The sequence below is a fragment of the Trachypithecus francoisi genome, unplaced genomic scaffold (genome assembly GCF_009764315.1).
Source record: "Trachypithecus francoisi isolate TF-2019V2 unplaced genomic scaffold, Tfra_2.0 Lachesis_group11, whole genome shotgun sequence".
NCBI lineage: Eukaryota > Metazoa > Chordata > Mammalia > Primates > Cercopithecidae > Trachypithecus > Trachypithecus francoisi.
In genome coordinates, this window is record NW_022681456.1 from 110,221,479 (window position 1) to 110,238,908 (window position 17,430).

Sequence of the window (17,430 nt, forward strand, 5' to 3'; positions counted from 1 at the left end):
AACATATTTTCCCTTTTTTTCTTCATTGACATATGTCCAGAGTCCAAGCTAGTCATTCTGTGTCTTTCTAGAGAAGTCAGAGGCAATTGAATACACACACACACACACACACACACACACATATATATTTACATTTGTATATTTATCCTTATATATACTAACATGAAGAGAATTTTGGAAATAAAAAACATTCACATACAAATCCTAGCCATTTTCTATTATCTCTAATTTTTGACAAGTTGGTTATTATCCTTGAATCATAGTTTCTTCATATATAACAGAATAGAAGAAAATATCCATGTCCTATAGTTTCTATGAGTACTAAAATGAGATACCAGATTGCTTGATACCATACTGCATGCAAAGTAAGTTTTCATTAAATGGTGGCTATCACTATTAATATTATTATATAATGAAAATGAAATTCTTTAGGAATTAATATAGTCAAAGAGAAATTAATGAAATATATTTATGACAACTTACGAAAATAATGTGGAATTATATATCCTACATGACCCACGTGTGCCACAGTTGTTGGTGGACCACTTCATACATGTTTTATCAATCAGAGCCCCAAAATATATTGGAGCTAGAATTCCTCCTGTAATAGGAGAAGAGACGATGTCAGTCCAGGGAGCATATTTTAAATGTAACTGCATGATATTCCACATTGATACATTTTGATTAAATAAACGGTTAAAAATTTGGAGAATTTATTTATTATTTTGTTCTGCATCTACCCAATAATAAAGGCTATTTGAAATCTCAAAGACCCAAATCATGTAGTAATGTCATTGATGCCTTCTACCCACTTGTACCCTCCCTACATACATGCCTATACAGTCTGTTCTTGTGGTAGCAATTAACTTAAGCCTGAATGGTAAAAAGGAGAATGTTGTTAGTAAAACCGGGAAGTTATGTTGGTTAATATGGGATTTTTCTTAGGCAAAGAAACCTGAAATGGAGGAGAATTACAATTTTATGGGGAAAGGAAAAAGATCGTGGCTCAACTGCTGTAAAGGCAGACTTTTTTTTTTTTAACACTATTTTAAGATAATTTAAAAGTGAGTGCTTCATCAGAACCCCCTCCCCAGATAAGTATAGGCTGAGCTTCAGAGAGTGCTTAGCTTTTGGCAGGCTGTACTTTTTTCTGGGCTCAGATGTCTAATTCCCACTTATTGATGTCATTAGAGGTCATAGTCCAGTGATTTTCTACTAATTGATTTTGTGCATTTGTAAATACCTCCTGAAGCAGCTTAGGCTAAGTGAGCGCTTGTGGTACTAAATTTTGTTTGTGTTAGTGTTCTGATCACAATGATGCATAAGGTTTCAGTGGTCTTTTCTTTGGTTAATTTTTATTTGAGCTCATGATTTTGCAGAATGCATGGACAGATATGCTGTTTATATAATAAATTGTTTATATAATAAGTCTCCATCTGCTTCCACTGCTGTTTTAATGAACTCTGAGATTGATTCCTGGTTTTAGGCAAAAGTAATTTGATAAAGAATTTTAGGGACATGCCAGTAGAGAACTATCCTTCAGATGGTGCAACTGAAGTATTCATAACTTTACTTTGTTCTTTTTTGTACTGTGGTGAATAATTTTCAGAATTTATTTTGTCATGGAAAAAATGACAGTGATAGATGTATCACAATTTTACTTATTCCATTTAGTTTTCATCAGTCTTAATTTTTTGAGAGTGAGAAATCTTAAAATGACAAGGGACTGAGGCCAATGTATCTGAAAAAACCTGGTACTGAGGAAATGGGTGAGAAATTTTCAGGTTTCAAAAATCACAGCCACCCTTTGAAAAATGAAAAATATATGCTAACAATTTATTTTCTCCACATAATGCCACTGATTTGAACAAATGTAATGGATTGTTTTAAGTAACAAACTTGGTCCTAATCACTACAATTTTAAAACTCATAACCTATTTTCTAAATGACTTTTTCACTGTATAGACCTTCCACAATTTACACTTTTATTGCATTCAAGACAATTGTTTGTGAAATGGAAGTTTTGTACTACATGCGCATTTTTTCCATAGGTGCATGAGGTTCCATCGTGCCGCAGATTGGATACATCGAAATAGGATACGCAGTATTAGAATGGTGAAACTCATTTTTTTTCCTAAAAAAAAAAATTTACTCCATTCTCTTGGTCTCATTACTACATATCAAAAGGAGTACTAACAACCCAGGTGTTACTTTAAGCTTTTGTCACCCATGTTCTAGCGGTGAGGCATCCCCATTGAATCTGAAGGTAGAAAACTGCCAGGATGTACAGAGTCTGGGAGATTAGAGACACATGAAAGGGAATGGTGGGAAGAAAACCAATGGAATACTATAGCATCTCATCTCCTCTGTTTTATTTCCTGTATATTTCTTCTTTTTAACTTTGAGGATTTGTGACTTTATCATCAAATATGCTTCTTAGACAATTTCTTCATTGTAATTTGGCCATAGCCTGGCCAGATTTCCATGCTTCCCAAGCTAGCTTTAGGCCTTGCCTAAATCATGCCTCAGTTTAGAAGTTAGGCCCTTCACTCTGCCTACCGGGAGGAAATATTCTTATTTTTCTGAAAAAAAGAAAAATTTGGAGGACCACATCTACCTTTGTGTTTGAAAGAGTGTAATATAAATACAATAATTCCTTAGTCTTAACAGATTAACTTTACGTATAATTAACAATTGAATTCTCTTTTAGGTCACTCAATTTTACTCTGTCTCTTATTGTTTTTATTTATCACAAAATAGAAACGATACTAATTTTATTTACTATCACAATTAAAGATTCATTACATTCAGTCTTCAAGCCTTGACATTTATATTTATAACTTAAATTTAATATATGTGTGTGTGTGTGTGTGTATATATATATATATACATTTTTCATCATACCTAGCGCTCGTATAACCATTGAGTGGAAACCCAGTGCAAGTGATTTCAATTCAGGTTGAACAAGTCTGAAACAAGATAAAGGCAAAGAAACGTTAAATATCCTTAAAATATCAAAATGAAACAACATTAAAGCCTTCTCCTGTGTTGTTTTCCTTCATGATAGAATTAAGCTCTCAGTTGAATGGCGCCATTATGTAAAGTTATATTTTAATTGTTTTAAAAGGCAAACACCTCAGCAATAATAACAATTATTACCTTATTTATTCAATGCATCATGATTTCAAGATGGCTTTTCTATCTCTTCATTCAGGTTACTCAAAGGACTTTCAATGCATAATATCTGAACTAGTATCTCTTACCTATTTCCTCATTTTTTTCTATTTTCTTAATTCTGATTTATTTATCTTTCTAGTGCTTCACACTTACTTTGTATATTTACTCACTTATTTGCTTATTGTTTTTTCTGCTACGTACATTCATTCCTTCATTCCCCACCCACACTAAAAACTAATAAAGTTCTATCACTTTTGTTCACAGTGGCATCCTCAGTGCATACAATTGTGCCTGACACACAAAATGAATACATATTGAATAAATGGATGTCCTTCTGCCCACTTAATCAAGTTTAAAAAATAGCTTTACAGTCTAAGCATTAGAAAATTATTAACAAATTGAAATTTATATTTTTGTGTTGTAGTCATATTCACAAAATGCTTCTTTCAATAAAATCAAAGGCTAGCGAGAGTTAAATATTTTGACAAGTTGTAATGCTGATTTAATCAGTTTCTGAAATAGATATGATATTGTTATCATCAATGATGGAACAGTGTTTTTTAAAACTCATGAGTTTAAAATAAAAAGCTAAAACCTGTTGATATGCAAACTATTGTTGAATTTTAAGGTATTTTTAGCATGTTAATGAGTTTAATTGGGCAAATATGAAAGACTTCTTTTGAGTAGACAACATTTTATATTGAGATGGAGCTATATCTGTGGAATATTTAGTATAAATAATTTGATAAGATTTGCAGTCAGAGTCAAAATTAAACAACTGTAAATTCAAATTACAAGTTGATATTAATGATAACAAATGTTAAAATGTTTTTGCTTTTTTCATCTCTACTATGTCATGCTGTTTGCTGACAGTGAACTTGTGATCAACTATGTAGGTTTTAAAAGTACAATTGAATGTGAACCCAGATCACTATACTTACACACATATATTTCTAACATCTAAGACCAATTATTTACATGTTATCAGTTTTAGGTGATTGAATCAACTTGGCCAGTAGGACATGCATTACCTGCACCCTGCCTAACTCTCCAATCTTATCATGTGTCACAGCCTCTCATTCAGTATGTTTCAATCTGCCAGCTTCTTTCCATTTCTCAAACACATCAGCTCTTTCCTGTGTTAAGGTGTCAGCACCCAGACCTTCTCCCGGAAACCCTTTGATTTGGCTTTTTCTTTAGACCTTTAGAATAAATGTTACTTATTTTGAGATGTACTCTGATTCCTCTTCTTCACAGCTGCCCCCCCACCCAATCCTAAATTAACTTTCCCTTTTGAATCTTTCTTTTTAGGGAAATCTTTTTCCTGATGAGGACTCAGAACAATTTCTAAATATGTTTTGATTTTAAGATTATTTATCTCACACCAGTCTTTCCTGTAATTTTGAAAGTTGTACGACAACAAGTATCTTATTGGCTTCATTTACCATGTAATATTCATCAAGCATTGTATCTTTTCTAATGAACCAAGAAAAGAATGAATTCTTCTGTGGATTTTCTTATTTTTCTACAAGGATTATAAAAGTCATGCTGTGTGTGGATTAAAAGCTTTGGAATGTTATTATCAAATGGAGCATATTTTCTATGTAGTTTTCAAATGCTTTATTTTAGTGAAATCAATAGATTTACCCTGACAGACCCATTAGGATGCAAGGCAACTCAAAATTCAAAAGGTTCTTTTAGAATCCTAGGGAGATTCTTTTACAACTGAGGCAATTGCCGATCTATGTCATCAGCTTCTTAGTAAGAGAAGAAAGTATGGAATCTGGACTTCTTAATGGAAAAATTAGTGGCAAAATTATTAATTATGGCCTTGAGAGTTCATAGTAATTTTAATAAAATGAATTCTCAGAAAATTAAAATTTGACAAAATATGAATTTGAATCCCAGTATATTATGTAAAAATATGCATATCATTAGGTCATTAGGTGTGTTTATAGTCTCATGCATATGAAAATGTTTTTAAAAGTCATACTTACTTAACCATCAGCATGAAATATGAGGTGCCTCCAAGTGCAGAGAAAAATAAATTCAAGACTTGTATTGCAACAAAAAAGTAAAATTTCGTTATACAAGCATCACCTCTTGGGCATTCACCCAAATGGGCTGAGTGATTTCTGTTCTGGAGACCAGTTACTTCCAAACAACTACAGTTATGAAACACCTGAAATGTTGTGTATAAAATATGACATAAGAAATCTGGAAGACACAACAGTGCTGCAAATACATTGCATTATATCCAGTGAAGTCTCACTTGTTCAAACTAATATATTTACAGTTTATGAAGATTCTAAAAATACAGTTGCTGAACAGATAAAATGTAAAATAGTTTTTTGGATTTCTTTCTATATAAGAAAATGTAATTCATGATTGACATTTAGTTCATTCTTAATTTTAAAATTAAGAAACAAAGAAGTTAGTGTTTAGAACTCTGTATATAATTTTCTTATGTCTGTAGATTCTCTTTAATAATTATTTTCCATTCCCTTTTACTCTCTGCAGAACAGAGATTATCTTTTGGACAATTTCTTAGTTTCAGAGACATGCCCTGAAGAGGAATTACCCAAAGAATTCAGATAATATAGCAGTTTGGGAGGAATCAAAATTTAACTGGAGTCACCCATGAAAATGGCACTGAGTTCAGGAAAAATAGAGGCAGGTAGAAATGCTAAAATTTTAATTTAGCAGGCATACACAAAATCCAAGGACATAATGACAGATGATATTATTACCAGAGACATTAAACACAACAGAATGCCCCACTAGTGTTTAGAGCACAGAAGTGGAAAATGTAGAAACAAGTGATTTCAGATTTTTAATCAGTTGGACAGTTTATGTAGATAGGTGGCTTTAATAAATTCTGTTCTAAATCTAGGCAAAAGTTTAAGGGAGGCTCACCTTGAATCTATTAATACTAAAGACCAACTATTGAAGGAAGAATTGTAGAATAATTTAAATCTATACAAGTACAGTTCTGCCAAACTTACAGTTCTTACTATTTTTTTCCACTAGGAATAATATAGAAGAATTTTTTATGGAACAAGTGTAGTGGTCAATAAAACTAAGCTTTGGTACAAAGAACACTGTTTTAAGAAGTGATGGTTCATTATCGAGGATTTAGTAAAAAATAAATAAATAAATAATAAAAACTTTGCAGTAGCCCCCAAATGGCATAGTCATTGCCAGTATAATGTAGATTATGTCTTGTGGTAGACAGAGTTCTTTTCAGGGTTCTAATATTACATCACTTTTAGGCCTTCACTAGTGTGCAAAGAGGGACCATGTATTAATTGGGTCATTCTTATTCTCCTGGAAACACACAACCATCCAAGACTGAATGAAGAAGTAATTGAAACCCTGAACACCAATATGGAGTTCCAAATTTGAATCAGTACTGAAAAAACCTCCCTATCAATAAAAGCCCTGGACCAAATGCATTCATAGCCAAATTCTACTGGAAATACAAAAAAGAGTGAGTACCCACTGTACTGAAATTATTCTGGAAAATTGAGGAAGAAGGATTCTTTCTTAACTCATTTTTTGAAGCCAGAATCATCCTGGTACCAAAATCTAGCAAGACACAACAACAATAACAAACCAACAGGCCAAATCCCTGATGAACATAGATGCAAAATTCCTCAACAAAACACTACCAAACTGAATCCAGCAGCACATCAAAAAGTTAATTCATCACGACCAAGTAGGTTTTATTTTTGAGATGTAAGGATGGTTCAGCATACACAAATCAATAAATGTGATTCACTACATACATTGAATTTAGAATAAACAGTATATGAGCATTTCAACAGATGTAGAAAGAGCTTTCAGTAAAATCCACCATCCCTTTATGATAAAGTTCTTCAACAGACTGGGCATTGAAGGAGCATAGCTCAAAATAATAAGAGCCATTATGATAAAACCACAGCCAACATCATATAAAATGGGCAAAAGCTGGAAGTATTCTTCTTAAGAACAGGAACAAGGCATGAATGCCTATTCTCACCACTCTTATTCAACATACTACTGGAAATCCTAGACAGATCAATCAGGAAAGAGACAGAAGTAAAACATGAAAAATAGGAAATGAACTCATATTATCTCTCTGCACTGTGATATGATTCTATATCTCAAAAACCTTAAAGACTCTGCCAAAAGGCTCCTAGAACTGATAACATACTTTAATAAAGTTTCACAATACAAAACCAATGGAAAAAACTTAGTAGCATTTCTATACACCAATAACAGTTAAACTGATACCCAAATCAAGAATGCAATTCCACTTAGAATAACCACAATAAATTAAATACCTAGCAATACATTTAAACCAAAGAAGTGAAAGATCTCTACTAGGATAAATACGAACCCCAATGAAAGAAATTATAGGCGACACCAACAAGTGGAAAAATATTCTATTCTCATGGATTGGTGGAAAAATTATCATTAAACTGTCTATACTGCCCAAAGCAATCCACAAATTCAATGGTATTCTTATCAAACAACCAGCATCATTTTTCATTGAATTAGAATAAAACTATTGTAAAATTCAACACGAAAAAAGAGACTGAGTAGTCAAAGCAATCCTAAGCATAAGGAACAAAGTGAGAGTCATTCCATTACCTGATATCAAACTATACTAAAAGACCATAGTAACCAAACAGCATAGTACTGGTTCAAAAACAGGCACATAGACTAAAGGAACAGAATAGAGAACCCAGAAACAAAGTTGCACACCTAAAACCTGTCGCACACCTGATCTTCAATGAAGTTGGCAAAAAAAAAAAAAAAAAAAAGCAATGGGGAAAGTACTCATTATTCATTAAATGGTGCTGGAATAACTGGCTAACTGTATGCAGAAAAATGAAACTGGACCCCTTCTTTTCATAAAAAATATTTAGTCAAGATGCACTACAAACTAACATGTAAAACTTAAAACTATAAAAGCCATTGAAGAAAACCTAGAAAATATTCTGGGTATCGGCCTTGGCAAAAAATTTGTGACTAAGTTCTCAAAAGCAATTGCAACACACACAAAATTGATAAGTGGAATATAATTAAACTAATGAGCTTCTGCACAACAAAAGAAATAATCAACAGAGTGAACAGACAATCTATGGAACGGGAGAAAACCTTTGCAAATCATGCATCTAACACAGGACTAATATCCGGAATCTATAAGAAACTTGAACAATTCAACAAGCAAAAAACAATAAAAAATTAAAAAGTGACAAAGGACAGGAACAGACACTTCTCAAAGGAAGACATACAAGCAGTCAACAAACACATGAAACTGTTTAACATCACTAATCATCAGAAAAATGCAAATCAAAATCCCAAGGAGATACCATCTCACACCAGTCAGAATGGCTGTTATTAAAACGTTAAAAAAAGATTCTGGCAAGGCTGCAGAAAGCAAGAGAATGCTTATCCTATGTTGGTAGGAATGTAAATTAGTTCAGTCACTGTGTAAAGTAGTTTTGAGATTTCTCAAAGAACTTAAACAGAACTACCATTCAACTCAGCAATCCCACTACTGGCTATATACCCAAAGGAAAATAAATTATTCTACCAAAAACATATCTACTTATATACTTATATCGTCATCACAGCATTATTCACAATAGCAAAGACATGGTCTCAACCTGGGTGCCCATCAACAGTGAATTGAATAAAGAAATGTGGTACATATGGACAATGGAATACTACATGGCCACAAAAACGAATGAAATAATGTCCCTTACAGCAGCCTGGATGCAGCTGGAGGTCATTAACTTAAGTGAATTAACATAGGAACAGAAAACCAGATGCCACATGTTCTCACTTATAAGTGGAAGTTAATCACTGGGTACACACGAATTTAAAGACAGGAAAAATACATATTACAGACTGCTAGGATGGACAGAGGAAAAGAGGAGCAAGTACTAAAAAACTACTTATTGGGTATTATGCTCCCTACCTGGGGGATAGGAACGATTGTACCCTAAACCTTGGCTTATCACAAGATACCCATGTAATACATCTTCATTTGGACCCCCTTTACCTAGAGTAAGAGTTGAATTATTTTTTAAAAAATAGCAAAGTAAAAATAAATAGCAAAGGAAAGGAAACAATCGAACAACAGAGTCATTATTGCCATGACTGAGGTGTGAGCTTTTAAGTATAGTCTTTGGGCCATATTTGTGCAAGTTTATTAAAGTTGCACTTAAATATTTTCAAAAAGTCCAGGATGCTTTATTCTTTAAAGTTCTACATGCCCTTACATATTACAATTGATAGATCTGTGGGCAAGAGTAGATGGAGAATGTTTAAAAATCAAACACAGAAGGATGTGGCCGAGAGCAATAATTGTAGCTGACTGTTTCACTAATGTTGGTAATAGTAAAAGTTCCTAGGAAAACATTACACGACTTTGTGAGATGTTGAGTGGAAAACACCATAACCCATTCCCAATGATAGGGAGCTACCCAGGAGATTAGAGAAAAACCATAGTTCACATGGAAAGAAAGGTTTTGCGAGAAGAAAGAAATGACATTTCTGTGGGATATATTGGCAGTAGGTGAGCAGGATACTACATTATCTTGGGTAGAAGTGCCAGTTTTGGAAAAATCAAAATAGAAAATCAAGAATAGGGCGGTTAAGTGAGCATGAAGCCTTGATTAATTTCTTAGAAAGTAAAAAGGGTAGTGATTCCAGATCTAAACAGATCAGAATCCGAATATAACATTGCATATTGATTTTTGTCTTAGTAAGATAGGAAGTGTTAACAATGGGTTAACTCAGGACATTTTCCTGAATTCTGAGGGATAAAGTAATGAAAATTATAGGCTTCAGTCAAATTAGGTGCTTTTTAGATATTCTAAATGTATTCAAATTCTAAAAGGTCATAGTCTTACAATCTCAAAGGAAAAAAGTGGGGTGATCTCCAATTAGAATTCAAGTAACAGAAAAACCTGATTTTGCCCTAAACAGACTTTTATATAAAACTTTGTTTTTACAACATCACACCCATCACAATAACAGATAATATTGGAAACTTTCTCTTTTATCTTTTAAATGGAGTCCTTACAGTTTACAGTTACACAAAGATTTGGTAAAAAATTGTTCAATCTAATCCTTGCTTTTGAATAAGGAGAGGAAAATAAAAACTAATACTCACTATAGACTTTTTATTGCCACTTGAAGATTTGCAACCCGCTAGACAAGGTGAGATGTAAGTTATTCCATTGTTTCCACAGACTGGTTCCCATTGACTTTCATCACAATTGCAGTCTGAGTTGCAATAAGAAAGTGGTACATCTCTATGAGATGTCACTGGATTATTTCTGGAAATATATGATAGACATATATCAAAAAGAGAGAGTGAGAGAAGAAAAAGACAAAGAAGGGGAGGAGAAGGAAGAAGTGGAAGCAGAGAAAGAGGGAAAAGAAAAAGAGAAAGAATTTTTCTTTATATGAAGAAATTTGCTTTGATGATGTGAAATGGCAAAGTTTGTTTTAATGCTTATTTATTTTATGCTCTCCATCTTTGCCAAGACATGACTTGTGACTTAGAAAAAGCAAAATGTAAAAATAAACCAAAGATATTAAGTAAGACTTAGACAAGAAGTTGTTATGATTCTATCAAGAAATTTCACATTAGATAAGTTACGTCTTTTTTCTGAGACTGAGTTTCTCTTCAGTAAGGTGATGACACTAGACTGACATTCCTCTTAGCTCACTGTAAAGTCTTGTGAGTCTATGAATGCTATTTAACTAGGTTGAATTTAAAAATCTCTATTGTAATGTGTAAGAAAAAAATCAGACATGCTTAAAGCAGAGCCTCTACAAAATGAAAAATCAAGAATAATAGAAAAAGGCTAGAAAAACTGGGAATATTTTTGAAATAAAACTATAGTACACTTTATACTGATTTCCTTTACAAAATGGTTATAAATTATAAAATATGATTATACCATAGCTAAAATTATAAAATATATTTTTTGTATAATTCATTTCTGCTTAAACGTTTAAAAAATTTTCTTTCAAATGTTTGATAATAATTGAGGATTGATGTGTTATCTTTGAATGAGCACATAATTTAAAAGAAAAACTAAGATTTATACTTCAGAAATTACATTATCAATAGTTTTATTAAAAAGCATATTCTGCTTAAGGAAATACTACTTGGAGTGGTTAAGCAGAATGGTTTACAACTACTATAGTCAGAACGTTTGCGACCCCCAAATTCATAGATTGAAAACTAATCTCGTATATGAAGACTTTATGAAGTCAGGCCTCTAGCAAGTGATAACGTCATGGGGATGAGTACTCATGAATGGAATTATTGACCCTTTGCCTGTTCCATCCACCATGCCTCGACACAATGAGAAGGTACCATCTATGAATTAAGAAATGGGCCCTCCCCAGACACCAAATCTGCCATCACCTTGGTCTTACATGTTCCAGCCTTTAGAATCTTGAAAAATTCTGTGTATTAATAAGCTACCTGGAATTTTGTAGCCTAAATGGACTAAGACAATGACCCAGTCCAGATATTGCAATCAGTCACATCTGTGTTTATATTAATTCTGGTACTTCTTTCTAAAATCAGTTTTGCCATTTGTAAGTCATAGATAATAATGTCAACCTCACAGGGTTTTTTCTTTTGGAAAAAAAAATTGGTTCTCAGAAGTCCTTCACACTCTTATAAAAGATTGAGGGCCTGTTCCAAAGGGATTTTGTTAAATTAAGTTGCTCTCTTGACATGTACTATATTAGAAAGTAATACTAAGAAAATTTTAATACACAAAAGTACATAAGCACACACACTGTTAGCAGTCAGATTGATGAATTAATAACATACCTTGGAGCATTAGAAAATATCACTATACTGCCAGGAGAGCATGAGAATAAAAAGGCAAATAATATCTTAGTATTATTATAAAAATAGTTTTGAACTTGTGCACTATATTCAGGAGATTATTAGAAAACTGCATAGGATTCTTGCCTTTGATTTGATGTGGAGACTGTTGCACTAAAAATACTTTGCTATACATGGTATTCATGGAAAAGTACAGATTCTTCAATGTCTAATATGCAATTATATATAGAATATTTCTTAATGCTACTTCCAATGTAGATAATATCAGAAAAAACAATATTAGCTTGCAAAAAAGAAAATTTGGTACAACATTAAAAGTGTTCTTTTGTAAAGGCAGTTGTTAAACATCAATATGAACTGTAGATAAAGGTTGTTTAGTCACTTTCGGATAATGTCATTTATGTGACTCTTGCGATCCATCCAAGATTACAGTGATGGTTAAGACTAAGAGTTTTAGACTTAAAAAAACCCAAATTTGAATTAGAATCTTAACAATGCTAGCTGTGTAATCCATGTATTTCTCTAAGCCTTACTTTTCCCATTCATAAAATAAGGATAAAAGTACCCTCTACTAATTGTAAGTACCACATAAATAACAGTTATTATTATTACAACCTATGTTGCTTCTTTTTAATGGATGAATAAAAGAATGTGTTTGAGGTCTTAAGAAACAGACATTTAAAAAAATTTTAAATTGAAATTTCTCTTAACTTAAAGAAAGTTTAGTTAAAATTGTTTTCTGCCTTGTATCATACAGAGATTCTTAATTAGATGCTTAACATATTATGCAATTGATATAGTGATATATACAAACCCATCGTAGGTCATGGTTAGGCCGGCAACCGATTTATTTTCACAGAGTATGAAAAAATATAATAGGTAAAATAACGATGACATGACAGCAGTAAAAAATGAGAATTTGGCAATTCCAACTAAGTTCAGTTTGAATTTTTTAATGATATATCCTCCTAAAAACATTCCACTTGCAAAAATAGGTAGGGTTACGATTCCTAGAAAAAAAAAAGAAAAAAAGTTGTAATCATATATAGGTTTTCTGATATGTCTTTATAGATGAAACACAGTGTATGTCAATCAAATTTATTCAATATTATTGCTTCTTTTTAAAATTTCATGTTAAGTTCTGAGATACATGTGCAGAACGTGCATGTTTGTTACATACACATACATGTGCCATTGTGGTTTGCCGCACCTATCAACTTGTCATCTAGGTTTTAACCCCTGGGTGCATTAGGTATTTGTTCTAATGCTCTTCCTCCCCTTGCCCCCTACCCTGCAACAGGCCCGGTGTGTGATGTTTCCCTCCCTGTGTCCATGTGTTCTCATTGTTCAACTCCCACTTGTGAGTGAGAACATGCAGTGTTTGGTTTTCTGTTCCTGTGTTAGTTTGCTGAGAATGATGGTTTCCAGCTTCATCCATGCCCCGCAAAGGACATAAACTCTTTATTTTTTATGGCTGCATAGTATTCCATGGTGTATATGTGCCACATTTTCTTTATCCAGTCTATCATTGGTGGTCATTTGGGTTGGTTCCAAGTCTTTGCTATTGTAAATAGTGCTGCAATAAACATATGTGTGTATGTGTCTTTATAGTAGAATGCCAATCTTATTACTTTTTAAAAAGAAGAATGACAGAGCTGGACGGTGGTAGGGGATCCATGTAATTTGTTCCTGCCAATGATGACAGTTTGGTTCCCTCAATAGCAAAAGGCAGTGGCTAAGGATATTTGTTTGTTGGAGCAGATAATTTCTATGAGGCAATTTTGTTTTTCTGGAAATCAACAACAACAAAACACCATCTTTCTGCTTATGGAAATTCATCTAAAGCCTTTTACCTCTCTCACATAGAGTTCTAACCCTCAATAATTCACACTAAATCTGCCCAGAGCTTAACAATAGAATAATTAATATATCTTTGTCATTTATTAAAAAACATATAGAACCTGAATTGACAAATAGGTCTACACACAGGATTAATAATGTTTAATCCCTCCTGTAACTTTTGCATATCATTGTCTAGTAAGAGTTATTGAAGATGAAGTCTTCTCTAGGAAAAAGCTCAGGCTAGGTTACTGGGAGTCAAAACATTATCTTTAGATTTTACGATCTACAAAGAGATCAATAAAGAGATTATCTGGAAGCTTGGTCTCCTGCTTCAGTACATTCATTTTCTTGTTTACGTATGACCTAGTTACATACCACATGATAAGTTGTTTAATTCATCATATATTTATTGAATTTATATAATGTGTCTACAATACTAGAGTTGTGGGAAGAATAATACAAGGAAACTTTCCTATTAAGGAAAATACATAGATATTGTAGCAAAAAATACTCCGTAAAATATGATATTTGTTTTGAATTATGCATATTTTGATGTATTTAAATTGATACTCTGTTGGGAACTATTAGTGTCATATTTTTGTAAGTAACTGAATCTTGATTTCAAAGTCCATAAATTATAGAATTATAATGATTATAATTACAAAAGGGTTTGTCTCAGGATCTCAGCACTAAATTATAAGTCCCAATTATACAGATATTACCTCTAAATTTTCCATTTATTTGCAACATTTGCTTCAGGAACTCATCTAAAATAAGATACAACTTCAAATGCAGAGCAATAATGACATCACAAGTTTCATATGTTTAATAGCATTTGAGAAAGAATACAAGAAAATTGTACTTATTTTGTATTACTAAAATACAAAGTCACTTTTACAATAAAATGTCACTTGGAATACAGTACTTAGTAGTATTTCACTTATTAAGCACACAAGTAAAAAATATGTCTTACCCAATAAGACGTTAGCCTTAGATGAAGGCTGACCATACTGTTGCTCTACATATTTGAAGACATAAGTAAAACCACCAATATAGCTGCTTATTTGTAGCAGCGTCAAAAGCACAAATACAACATACAGGGGATTAGTAAGGATGCTTTTCAAAGACCGGAAAAAACCTATAAAATTGTAAAAATAAAGAAAATATTTGAATGTAACTTAGACATATATTTATACCTAAAACTTGTGACCGTAAGTCATGTAAGATTTAAAATTCTATAAACACATAACGCAAAGAGTGAGAATAGCCTGCAATACCACATCATGCAAACAGTGAGAATAGTCCGCAATACCACAGGCTGTCCACAGTTTTTAAATGTATCCTTTCAAAATTTTCCATACGACTATTAATATTTATGAGTTTATTTTACCCTCAAATAGGGTCGTACATAAGTGCTGGTTTGTAACTTGCTTTCTTCACTTAATATTTGGTTATCCTGGGTACTTTACAATACTATTGCAAACATATTAATTCACTTATTCATTCATTCAACAAATGTTAGGTTTTCAACTGGATACCAGACAATATGCTAATTGTTCAAAAAACAAAAGTGAAGGCCAGGCACAGTGGCTCACTCCTGTAATCCTAGCACTTTGGGAGGCCGAGGTGGATGTATCACCTGGGGCCAGGAGTTCGAGATCAGCCTGGCCAACATGGTGAAACCCCGTCTCTACTAAAAATACAAATTTTAGCCATCATGATGGCACACACCTGTAATCTCAGCTACTCGGGAGGCTGAGGCAGGAGAATCGCTTGAACTCGAGAGGCAAAGGTTGCAGTGAGCTGAGATGGTGATACTACACCCTAGCCTAGGCAACAGAGCAAGACTCCATCTCAAACAAACAAACAAACAAAAACCAAAAACAAACAAACAAAAAAGTGAAAAAGACATATTATGTTTCTTATTTTTTAGTACTTAATTATACATTATATTAAAAATATAACTATTAAATGGAAATGTAAAGACAGCATAATCCAAAACTCACAGAAATTAGAACACTGAGGTTCAAAATTCTTAAAGATTAATTTAGTATGAGGACTCAGACCTCTTGTTTCTCTAGTATACAGCTTTTCTACCATAACATACTTTCTCAGTATATTTGGCAATATCATTAACCCTCTGTCTTAAGATACAAGGAAAACAGCCAGGAGATAATGTTGTGTCCCAAGTAGTATTATAATAGTCATAATACAACCACCTATCCCTACAAAAGCTGTGGTAACAAGCTTCTAACTTCTGTTCATGGTAGAAATTATGTCATTTGGAGCTGTGATCACCAGGTCAACTAGCTGTCATAGGAGTTAAAAGTAGAAGGAACTACTTAGAAAAACAGTAGAAAGTATCAGAGTTCATCAAGACACAGCCAAGATATGGTTACTGAGAGATGGATGAACACGTGCTTTGAAATATTTTTCTCTATTTAAATCTCTAAAGATTTTCATTAGATATGGTCAGAACTAAGACATCCATCTAATGTCAGCTACAAAAGAGTTGCATCCACTTAAAATAAGGAGAAAAGCGAGTTAGAGAAAAGACACAGAAGAGAAAAAAAGAAGAGGAAAGAAAATGTAGAGTAGGAATAAAAAACATTTACAATTCTTAGGCAAAAGTGCCACGTTTCTCTCCACAGGTTTCCCCAGTCATGAAGAAGCGTCCCTGATTTGTAAGTATCATAAGTGAGTTGTGGCCTTTCTTCAACAGAAATGGAGTATATATATTCACACAATCATTGCATTTTTGAGGATGAGAAATTCGATGTCATCCAGTGTAAAATTCTGTATGGTCATGATCTACTATACATCATTAATAAGTGGATCAACAAACAACTTAAGTGGCATTAAACTGAGTACCTCAGGAAGCAATTTGCTCCACTTTTGAAAAGTTCTCATTGTTTACACAGTTTTTGTAATGAACTGAAATCATCTTTTCTTTCTAATCAGTTTTAGTTCTATTCAAGAGCATATGGAATAAATTCAATATTTTTTTTCTGACTATATATTCTTATTTTATCCATTCCTAATAAATACATACTTAAGACCCTCTTTATTAGGGTCATTCCTACAAAAACTGTTCATAATACAGATTATGTCTGCAACTGTCCTATTTTTACATCTTCGTTATCCTCTCTGTTCTTTTTGGATCACAGTCAACCCTGCTCCTTATAGGTTTAGACAATCTAATACTTTTTGAAGATTTGATTTGGTAGAGTAGAAACATATACAAAATGAAAATTATTGGTATAGTACTTTTAGTGTGAACGTTAATTTTTAAAAACATAAATGTTTAACATCTGATTCTTGGGAAACAAACTTCTACTTGTAATATATCCCAATTTCATGGTTATAAATCATGGTAATTCTCTTGCCATGAACAATTTCAACCTATCAATGCAGCTGAAACTTAACAGTCCTCTGCTATGAGCCAATATAAAGAGTACCAGAACACCATTGCTCTTGGGTTAGTGTGATAGAAAGGAGAAAATAACAATAAAGTAATAAGTAAAAGACCTGATAAA

General features: G+C 32.8%; 1 protein-coding gene across 1 annotated transcript in view; it reads right to left on the reverse strand.

Annotated features, from left to right (window-relative positions):
* Nucleotides 1-17,430, reverse strand: part of LOC117090412 (solute carrier organic anion transporter family member 1B1) — a 114,505-nt gene that overhangs the window by 27,299 nt on the left and 69,776 nt on the right. Inside the window, exons 9-14 of the mRNA XM_033222709.1 lie at nt 14,868-15,032; nt 12,867-13,062; nt 10,349-10,514; nt 5,175-5,359; nt 2,905-2,969; nt 484-601 (exon numbers count right to left, since the gene is read on the reverse strand). Of these exons, the coding sequence (XP_033078600.1) occupies nt 484-601; nt 2,905-2,969; nt 5,175-5,359; nt 10,349-10,514; nt 12,867-13,062; nt 14,868-15,032 (895 nt within the window). The remainder of the gene's footprint in view (nt 1-483; nt 602-2,904; nt 2,970-5,174; nt 5,360-10,348; nt 10,515-12,866; nt 13,063-14,867; nt 15,033-17,430) is intronic.